General features: G+C 40.2%; 1 protein-coding gene across 2 annotated transcripts in view; it reads left to right on the top strand.

The window, feature by feature from the left end:
• Positions 1-364: 364 nt before the first annotated feature.
• The window catches only part of SLC9A6 (solute carrier family 9 member A6), a 48,541-nt gene continuing 37,379 nt past the window's right edge, over positions 365-11,526 (top strand). Inside the window, exons 1-2 of one of the 2 annotated variants that reach the window (XM_063432027.1) lie at positions 365-713; positions 7,829-8,028. In XM_063432027.1, coding sequence (XP_063288097.1) covers positions 455-713; positions 7,829-8,028 — 459 coding nt within the window. In that variant the 5' untranslated portion in view covers positions 365-454. The remainder of the gene's footprint in view (positions 714-7,828; positions 8,029-11,526) is intronic. The other variant, XM_063432026.1, reaches the window with a different exon arrangement.

Here is an 11,526-nt window from a genome sequence, read left to right as displayed (position 1 = left end):
TTTCTTCAATAAAAATAATTGAATCATTTATATTACTCGGAATGTAATTAAATAATCTCAAAATGCAAATATAGAGGAAGTTAGACCAGTCACTCCCTAATTCTAATAATAATAATAATAATAAGAAGAAGAAGAAGAAGCAGAAGCAGAGTGAGTGATACCAACTCTGTACATAAGGGGTCTGGAAAAAATAGAGCCCAGCAGGGAAAGAACTACAACTCCCATGAGGCTTTGTCAATCGCGAGACTGGAGAAGCATCATGGGAGATGTAGTCTTATTGCCCCGGGATCCTTTAGGCCATCCCTGCCTGGTTACAGGATGCTCAGGCCTGTCCGGCAGTGAAGGGGTGAATGACAGGAGCCGAGGATCCTCCCTGCATGGGCGGGAAGTCCCAGCTCTGCTCTCTGACCCTGTCCCGGCATCCTGCTGGAGGAGCGGTTAGACCGGCCCCGTCATGGCGGCGTGCGGCACAGACAGGCTGGGCTCCCGGTGGCTGCTGGCGGTGCTGTGTTTACTCGGTGGCTCCAGCCGGGCTCAGGACAGCGCCATGGAGGAGATCGTGACCGAGAAACAGGTGGAGGCCAGCCACCGTCAGGACACCGTGAACCTGCTCATCTTCATCCTGCTGCTCACCCTCACCATCCTCACCATCTGGCTCTTCAAACACCGCAGGTTCCGCTTCCTGCATGAGACCGGCCTGGCCACGATCTACGGTGAGCTGTGCCCCCCCCCCATACCATGCCAGCCCAGTGTGCCCCTCCACCATGCCAGCCCAGTGTGCCCCTCCACCATGCCAGCCCAGTGTGCCCCTCCACCATGCCAGCCCAGTGTGCCCCTCCACCATGCCAGCCCAGTGTGCCCCTCCACCATGCCAGCCCAGTGTGCCCCCCATACCATGCCAGCCCAGAGCGCCCCTCCACCGTGCCCGACCTGTCTGCCCACACATTCCAGTCCACACCATGCCAGCCCAGTGTGTCCATACCATGCCAGCCTGGAGTGCCCACACCATGCCTGCCCTGGCACAAAGTGTACACCGGGCTCTCACTGGACACCCCTGTCTGCCAGCCCTGGCACCAACAGTGGGCTCACACTGGACACCCCTGCCTGCCAGCCCTGGCACCAACTGGGCAAAATGTGCTCACACTGCCTACAGAGAGCTCACTGGCACCTCCAACCACAAAGTATATTGCACTGCACTGGGGATCCTGGCCATAACTGACCCAACAGATAGCAGCAATGTGACATTTGCTGCCTGAGAATTATGGGAGTAGTGTAGAGTGGGTGCTCCCTCTCATGCCAGGCTGTCTAACACTTCTGTAAGATCTATTCTATAAAGTATGATTTGTTGAACATGCATAGTGTCTGTCTTTTCAGTTGTGTTATTTTGGCCTAGCTAATAAGCTCACTTTGACTTAACAATTTACACTGTAGGGAGTAACCCTGTTTATATCAGTTAGTATGAAGGAATAATCAGGAGACAACATGTGTTGCTGTCTGGTTTAATAATTTTGTAGTGACATAAAAACCTTATCAACATTTTATTTAATCTCTGTAAAGGGAGGATACTTTTCATTTTGCCTTGTATCTAGGGAGAATAATGCCATTGAGTAGACATATGGTTTATGGATGGTTTCAGGATCCCTTGTTGACATTTTGCTTTTCTGACAGGAATTGTCACTAGAGATAATTGCTCAAGCCAATAGCGACCAAAAAAATAACTATTGATTGTGATAGTATAATGGACTCTTAATGTAAAACTGGTTTAACCCCTACCATGCTGTACAGCTGGTATACAGATATTGTTTCCAGTCATCACAGCGGTTGTAAAAGTCAGATGTACAGGTGTGCTGCATGCATATGCTCACTCAATAACATCTATAAAAACAAATACATACACTTGGCTCTTTGTTACCGAAGAACTACCACATACATGTCACAGGGCGCCTGAGATTTATAGGAGTTACACTCTAAAGGGAAAAACATAATTTCTCTGACATACTGCAAGTCCCTTTCTCCTCTCTGTATTATAAATAAAGCTAATGGATACAAGGATATAATTATCAAAGTGTTCCATCATTACTTTCATTGTATTTTTTTCACAGAAATTTCCATTTCAGAAGACCATCAGATTTATCGTGGTGTTAAAATTCCACCACTTTACTATCAGAAAAAGAAGGGAGATAATGTGTAAATGTTTTCAGTGGTAACATGGTGATATTAAAAAATGTTGCTTAGGTCACTAAAAAAAACAGCCACTAGAGGAGGGGTTAACCCTAGCAGGTAATTTTATTGCAGTTTCTCAGAAACTACAAAAATTACCACTAGGGTTAAGGGATATGGAACACTCCACACAGACCACTTCAATGAGCTGAAGTGGCCTGGGTGCCTATTGTGACAATTTTACACAGTGACGCTTTTGAGATTAGCAACAAATAATTTGATTTAACTGAAGATGAATGAAAAATTCCTGGCATTAGGAATACAAACATGTATTTCTAGTACTATGGTGCAGGGGTAGGCAACCTTCAGCACTCGAGATGTTGTGCACTACTAATGCTCTGAAACCCATAATGCTGGCAAAGCATCATGGGAGGTGTAGTCCAAAACATCTGGAGTGTGAAGGTTCCCTATGCCTGCGTATAGTGTTTCCTCCTACGTTTATAGGTGTTTAGCTCCCCTTGCAGGGGTTTAAAAAGGTAAGTTTTGCTTTCCTTATATCGCTCTGCACACTGGCCTTTGCTCTGTTTAACAGTCTTAATGATCTCACCCAATCCGATTCTTTCCCCATAGTAATTTTGTCATTTGAGTCATTTTTAGCTATAATAGAGTTTCACTCGGTTGAAGCTATGGAAGCATTTCTTGTGGCTGTCTTTCTGATGTCTGATTTCACATGGAACCTTTCCATGCCTGCTAGCAAATAACAAGAAACTTGGGCAACATTGGGCACAGGAAAACCAATACTAGTTAGGGGAAGACTGGAGAAATGTTGCATTATCTGAGCAATATCAGTTTTTGCTGTGGCATGAATATGGTAAATTCGTAAGTTTATGTAACGTGATAAGCCCACAAATTAATAATTATTTGTGTTCATGGTTCATATTGGTGGTGGTGGAACATCTTTATTAAAATCCCTTTTCAGTAAATCTAAACAAACTATAGATATATATTTTGTATTTGTAAAATTAAGGTGGGCTATGCCTTTAAATAAATTATAAACATTTAATACAGTGAGTAAAACAAATATATAAATTGATTAATAAATGTATCTCTATAGCAAAAGAGCTAAGTAAGAGCTACATTTATTAATCTATTTATATATATATATATATATATATATATAAGTTTTACTCACTGTAATAAATGTTTATAGTGTATTTAAAGGCATAGCCCACCTTAATTTTACATGTATTGAAATAGAGGGTGTTTTATCGGGTCTTCGCTCTACGTAAGGTGGCTGCTGCATCTGATGTTGTCCAATTTTTCCCCCACAAAAATGTATTCCACAATTCAATATAATTTAATTTATTTAACATTTAAAAAGTAGAATTTCTGTTTTTCTATTTAAATATTTATTTAATCAGTGTGAAATTTAGGCCTGTTCCAAAAGCACACATGTCCTAATGTGTCCTTTAATTGGCACCCAAAATATAGCAGCAACGTTTGGACAGAAACTCTGTCTTTATCGAGTAATTTAGGCCATGTGTGTCTTAACTCTGGTTAAAACTTCATATTTCTAAAGGGTTGGTTTATCGTGTAGAGCATTCAATTGCTGATTTATTTTGAATATGGGCAGATTTTGGCAACTTATAGTTGCCTACTAAGGATGACTGGATTTGTAGTTGAGCCGCTGGTTGCATAACCCATCTTAAGTCTATCAAGATTAACAACTTTATTATCTTCTGTTAGGATCTCATTTATCTTTTTGGCTAAAGCAAACTTCACTTTGCACCTGATTTACTGCTTATCATATCTTTATGTTTTTAGATTCAAAGCAGTTCTTTTATTTTAGATTAGGTGAAGCTCCACGAGGTTGCTACGTTGGTGTGTGTAATTTTCCAAGTGAAGTCATGTGTTTGTGAGCTGACTTATCAACAAGTCCTTGAACGAGGTTACATTACCATCGGAAAAAATTCTGTGGTTTTTAGACGGAATGGGTTGGGATGAAATCAGGCGTGCATTGAACTAGGCCAAATTATTTTAACAATTAACATGTCCTACATATGATGTCAAGTGCAGTGGCGCTATCAGGATGTACAGTGCTTTGGGAGTAGAGAAACTATCAGAATGGTTTCCCATCATCAATACACTGGGGACACGTCCTAGACTCAGTTGATTAATTTGGACCCTGCTTTTAGTTTTTTTACGGTTTGGTGGTTTTTGTTTTTGTTAATATAGCATTCTTGTTACCATAGCATGTTATAATGTTTAATTTAATAAAAACATTCAGATAAGAACACACACTCTGATTTGTTCCTGTGTTCAAGCACTGGACTATCACCTCTTAAAGGAATCAAGCTGCCATGAGCCTTTGTGGGCTACTTGGTTTGTTTTCGGCTGGTTTGTTGAAGGGATGTTAACATTGAAAATATATATTTTAATGATGGAGTGTTCATTAACAAGGTAATTTACCAAAGTGAGAATTGAAAGTGAATTTCAAATTTAAGGCATGAGTAGCTGAACTGAATGCATAGTCCTGCTATTTTAACCTTAAATTTGAAGTTTACCTAGAATTCTCAGTTTAGTAAATTATGCTGTAACTCTCGAATAATGGACTTCTCCTATTAAAAAAAAAATAAAAAAGCCACTTCTTCCGCTGCTACCTTATCTTCTGCATAGGGCACTGGGAGTCTGTTATAAATTAGGCATTCCTTCTAGCAAGGTTTCCCAGACGTGGGTACAGATTTGTTCTAATTCAGCCCAGAGCTCTGGGTGTGTAGTCAGCTGTTTCTCCTTGTCTACTCCTCAGGGCAGCGTCCGCCATTTTGCAGTATTGGGATGATAGCAGCCTGATGCCAACCCAAGTTCTAAATAGAGGCTGTCAGCAAGTCAGTGTAGACCAGAGGTGGAGGTTTTGGGGATTCTGAAGGATTAATGCCTCCGCAAGCAGCTCTGCCACGACCTGGGATCAGATGCTTCCACTGCTGGAACAGGCAACTAGGCCGCAGATGCCAGTATACAGGGAAATTTATTTGTGGTTATTTTATAGATCAGTACAGATATGTCACATACATTGACACAGTAATAAAGAACACTATGCAATATACACTTTAAGTATAACATTATTTGTGAGCTCCATGAGCATTTATTGGATATAAAGCCCCCTTTTTTAAAATTCTTTATTTATGTTGTGCAAAGAGGAACAAACAGGCTTATGATGCCGCGACAACATTCACAGGCGTTTCTCATATCTACATGCAGATTCATTGCCTCGGCATATGAAAAAGTTGCACATTATGTTAATAATAAACAAGTTAAACAACATGTTTGAACACTATTCAGACATGTCAGGTTGTAGATATAACTAGAGACATGCACTCAAATGAGTGAATTCCGTACGGGAAGATTAATTGGCATGCATAAAATATAGCAGAATAAAATATGCCACATGGCGTAAGCTAGGCATGGAGTTTACAAGACTAATGATGCACGTTAGATAAATGGCTGGATAGGGTACCCTAAGTCTATGAGCTGGCTACACACATTTTGTGCTAAGCATGCATACTAAAAATACATACATTGTTAGTGCTGGCTTGAGAAGGATTAACAGGGTAAAACAAAAGGTATGATCACTTGTTGCGTAGGCTAACAGACCAAGTGCCTTATGGCCATGAATTAACAATGCCAGCGTATGCTGAGAAGTAAGACCACCCAGCTGTGTAAATATCGGGTTTATATTCAAACCTCAACATTGGTGTCGGGCGAGGGGGCTTAGAGAATGCATGAATTCAAGTCAAAATTACGGGGGGGAAGACAAACAACCAAATTAAATTTAAGTACCTAGCCTGGATATATTTTCCGACCAGTTAAATATAGTCCTCTCAGCCTATGCCCGTAATGGTCGGACCGGACACAAGCTGATGCCACAGAGAATTCTCGCCTCCTGTGTTGCCGTGCAGTTGTCAGTTTTCAGGGCCCAGTTTCCCATGTCTGTAAGCTTCTCTCCCCGTCTCTGGAAGGGGGCTTTAGAGGTTTGGGTGACTGTGTTGCTTCCCTGTGAGTGGGCTTCTGGTAGTTACATGATCCTTCTGGGTTCTCGAACCGGAGCTCTGTCTGGAGGTTGCACCATGGGTGCAGGCTTCTTAGGTGGCTTTCGCCGCTCCTCCCAGCTTCTCCAATACTGCAGGCACATGTTGTCGAATCTTTGCAGGAATTCGGCTTCCCAGCTGCTTGAGATGAAGGTGAGCCTGTGCAGCATTGCTGTCAGACATTTTGGGAAGGCCGCATGTAGGCCGCCACCCATCATTGTAGTCACTGTCAGAGAAAAAGCCACTTCTTCCACTGCCACCTTATCTTCTGCATAGGGCACTGGGAGTCTGTTATAAATTAGGCATTCCTTCTAGCAAAGTTTCCCAGACGTGGATACAGATTTGTTCTTATTCAGCCCAGAGCCCTGGGTGTGTAGCCAGCTGTTTCTCCCTGTCTACTCCTCAGGGCAGTGTCTGACATTTTTCAGTATGGGGATGATCGCATTAATGCCTCAGCAAGCAGCTCTGCCAAGGAAATATATGGCCACCCCAGATGGTGAAACAGCCGCTTTAAATGTATATTGTTTAGAAGCATTGCAGAGATACAGTACATACACTGCAATTGCTGCAATCCATCAGTCAAGTGCTTCATTTTTTTATTTTTTTTTCCCTCTCAATTGTTGAATCTACTTTTGTCAGCACTTGCTAGCTGTCTGAATAGTGGTTATTAAATAAACTTGGCAACCAAACAGTCTATATAGTCTGGGTAATTAGATAAAAACCCAAATTTCTTCAAAGCCGCCTCCTAATTTTACAAGTGGTCTCCACTGAGTCATCCCTTTGAGACTGGGCCCTGGCAAAACATTCTAACACATTTTAACCTATTTTCTCCAATTGAAGTATGTAAATAAACAGAACTGCGGTAATAATAATGGCAAATATGAGGCATCATCATAATTCAAAAACCCAAAGGGTAGTGATCTGTGTGTGACCGTGAACACAAACATGATTATTATAACTATATTTAAAAAAAATAAGACTTGCTTTTCCCACAGAAATCCCAATTCTGCAGTGCTGTTACAACTGCAAAGGATTCTGGGTGGGCATATGCAAATTAGTTTAACAAAGAATCACATTTTTGCCTCATTCCATTTTAAACATGGATTCCTTTTAATCTGTGTTTGCAGTATACAACTGATTGGAACACAATTTAGGAAAAGATGCAAAACCAGTGAACCACTCATGGACAGCTTTTTCGTTGTTAATGCAACTCTTTAGCATGAGGTTGGTTACTGGTTTGCTTATTGAGGCTTGGTAGTGCTTGGGAAGCAAAATCCAGATAGGTTATGGTGGGGAAAAAGTGTGATTGAAAACCCCTTCCACCTGAAATACTGTTCTGTTCCTTTTAATTCTACTACAGCCAACCTTCCTAACAGACTAATTTGCTTAAATCAACACAAAAATAACCCCAATAAAGCAAGATTTTTCTCCATGTTTAGCGAAGAAATAATTTAATGTACAAACAATTTGTAAATACAATATTCAAATATTTGTGAAATTCGGCATCTGATTTTTCACTAAAATGCTTTTGATTCTGAACTACATTTTATAGCTAATCTGTGTTGTGGTCTTTTACTGTCCAGGTCTTATTGTTGGCGTGGTACTGCGATACGGAATTCATGTTCCCAGCGACGTGAACAATGTTACTGAGAGCTGTGAGCTGCAGACCAGCCCTGCCACTCTGATAATGAATGTCAGCGGCAAATTCTATGAGTATACCTTGAAGGGTGAAATCAGTCCCAAGGAACTCAACAATGTGCAGGACAATGAAATGCTTCGGAAGGTAAGAAATGCACTCGTAATATTGCCCCGTTTGACTTCCAGTTTAACTCCAAGTGTTTAACAAACCCCTGTAGAAAGAAAAGCGAAGAGAACAAATGCTCTGAACAGAAAATTTGCAGCCAGCAACATTTTCTCACAGTACTGCAGCGATAAAAAAACAATGTCCCATTTACCTCCATGGACTGGAGTTGCATAACTACTGTATTGGAGTGCCAAGAATGTGATGGAGATTCTAGATAAACCTGTAAGCCTGAAAAAAGCAGTTCTTTGTTGCAGTGACCTGCGCGGTCTGCTTATCTAGTATCTGAAAGGAAATCCAAGATATTACAAAGGTTGAAAACAGTGAATTGTTTTCATTAGTTGCGTTTAAAACCCAAGTGAATGAGGTTTACACATCAGAGTTGCACTCTACTTAATGGCTTTAAAGTAATCAAGAAAAATATGTATCTAGATTGTTATTAAAAGTCTACATCTAAATGGATCCTCTACGGTGTAACGGATTTTATTTATATTGTATTCTGTAGACATTGCATATAAACAGGCAAAGAATACTTGGAGTTACTGCATTTGCAACATTTTTGCCATTTGCTGCTTCAAACTCTTTCAGCACCATAAATAAGGCGAATATCTTTCAGTTAGCACTGGTGTTCTCACTAGTTTTAATGAGACAGTTGAACATATCCCGTCAAACTCTGCTGTACAGTCACATGACTGAAAGTGCATTCCAGGTTAATTTAAGTAGTGGCTGGTGTCATCTTACCGATAGCTCCATTCATAATGTTTCACAAGTGCCACGATAGAGATTACTTTGTGGTTAGTGACTTTACAGATCACTGTGAATTAACTTTTTTATTTGCTGAAGTTTTAATTTCAAGAGGATATGTTTTTGGTGGGGATGAGATTATTGTAATAAAACTGTAAATACTATACCTCTCAATTTTGTTTTAATCAAGCAATGACTAACTGATTGAGAAGAGCCTCCCATGGCCATTTCAGTAATTAATGTCCATAGATTTTCATCTCAGTATGACTCAACCATTTCTTCTCATGAAAGGACATGATCAGACTTGCTTGTCAAATTGAAGGACATGCAGCTGACTGCATTTTATTCTCAAGTCAAAGCAGGATGTCTGGTGTCCTACCATTAATGGAGAAGGATCGGAATTACATATCATAATTCGTAAACATTCTTTATTATAGTTTCATTTTTACTACTTGTATTTGAAGGTAAAAGCACGTGCATTACTTGACAATTATTATTTTTTTTTTTAAACCAGCAAGCAAACACCTTTAAATAAACACATAAACCAAAATAAAGCAAGAAATACTTGAAAAGTATGTAATAAAAATTTATAAATTTACTATAAAGTTAGTCAGATTGCATTGTTCGGCACGTCTCTCAGCTAGGTGAGCTTCTTCTGCCCTACACTGGAGCCTGCTCTGTATAAATTACACTGATCAGACTCCCTCTCGTCTCCCCCTGTCAGGATGTTGCAAGGTTGAGAGATAAATCTGTCAGACATGCACAATATACTTTCCCAGCATTTCTTGGGCTAGGACACCTGGTAGATCAGTGATCCCCTGGAGTGGGTGTGGAAAGCATAAGAAATAAAAAGCAAGTAAATATTTAAATCATATTTACCTGCTTTTTCAACCTGCAGAGTGAGGCAACGGTCTTATTCACAGCTAAAGCTTTTGAATGAGACAGTTTTCTTAAAGGGATGCATGTCCCTTTAAAGCTTTTATTTTGTCTTTTTGTGTTCTATTATTCTTACTGGATTGTGGTGGAAAGCATTCATGGGCCTGGGCTTCCCAGAAAAGGGTTTTGATTATTTTTACAGTTAAAAGACTACATTTTTCCTGCCATAGAGCCCTGCTACAATGCAGTTTATGAGCAAGAAGTAGCACCCATGTCACGTGATATCCTACCATGACTATTACAGCATCAGCTGATAAATGGCTTGTGTTATATTATCATGCAGAAAGTAGTCTTGGCTTTCAGAGTGGCTTATTATTGTAGTGATTTTGTACATATCGCTGTACCAATATTATGACCTCCACCCTCGAATGTGTGAGAGAGCTGGAAGCCTAGTTACCCATTGTCTATTTGCAATTTGTAAAAATGTTGTGTGGCCAGAAAGAGGTTTGAGCCGTGACTGTGCGCATGCTCGGTTGACGGATCTGCACATTTCTGAATTTACAAGATAGTAAGGCTGCTGTCATTTATAGAGCAGTTTCACTCATACTTTATGAGTGGAAATCCTTCTGGGAATAAAATTCTTATCACATAGAGTCCATTGAACAGGATGTAGATCAGACCCCATAGACCAGAATGTGAAGCTCTGATTGCTGCTGTCACTTTAACTATACCGAGTTGCTTCAGGACTCAGATGGTAGGTATTTATTTTTATATAATTGTTTATCCATACTTTCTTTCAAATGCTTGTCAGGGCTGTAATGTCAGGTGCCAAAGGCAAGCATTCCATGTTTCACTCCAATGTAGTTAATGTAGCTGCTTATTTTTTTTGGCAGATTAGGATAAGGTAAGAACATTCCAAGTTGACACACAACCCTGTACACTTTAAATGGCATAGATTTTTAATTAATTGAAAGTACATTAGGGGTGAATGTACAATGAAACAGATCCTCTTTATTGCAGCCAATGTGTTAATAAACTGTATGAGATTAGTAATCACTAATGTATTTAATCTGTTTTTCCTCTTTCCGATCTCACAAGAGCTGTTGCAGTTACTATAAGCAGCCTTTTAAAGGTTCAACTTCACAATAAATCTTGCTCCATCTGGAATCCTTTACCAGCACAAAACTGGTATTTACTGCCTCGATCTGCAGTATTTTATGTTTCGTTTGACTTGCTTACACCTTGCCTTGTTCCTAGCTCTCTGCTCAACATGGTGTTAGTAGAAGGAAGGCAGACTCTGGGGAACAATTCACAGATTAGCACAGTGTAAAATAAGCAGGTACATGGAAAAATCACAGTGTTAATGACTGACGTTCTCAACCTGTCAGCGAAACCCAGTCCAAGGCTTCCTGATTCAAGCCCAGGACTGCGGCAGAAATAGCTTGTAGGATATAGTTTAACCACTTGAAGTAAACCGGTGCCTGGGGACCTCCTTGCACCACAACAACTACAATCCAATTAAGATGTTTTGGTGCCCGGATTGTCCCTTGAACTGAGCGATTCTCTGATTTGACGAGAACTCATTGCACAAGCTGCAAAGCCTAAAGATTTGCGGTCAATGCGGAGACTTCAAACGCAGAGTTTTATTTACCAACAATTTTCTGAGCTTTGCTATATAAAACCGAAAATAATGTGAATCAAAAAGAGAGAGCTGAAGAGAACAATGCTAAAACTAGGTTGAAAAGGATGCAGACCTAAACTTATCTTATCCTTCTTTCCGGTATAGTTGTTTTATTGGATGTAAGAAAATGGTCAGCAATTGCAAATCTTTTGTATAGAGATAATTATAAGGACAATACC

This window comes from Pelobates fuscus, chromosome 9 (assembly GCF_036172605.1).
Source record: "Pelobates fuscus isolate aPelFus1 chromosome 9, aPelFus1.pri, whole genome shotgun sequence".
Lineage (NCBI taxonomy): Eukaryota > Metazoa > Chordata > Amphibia > Anura > Pelobatidae > Pelobates > Pelobates fuscus.
Note: the sequence above shows the minus strand (reverse complement) of the source record. Positions and strands in the feature narration are given on the sequence as shown.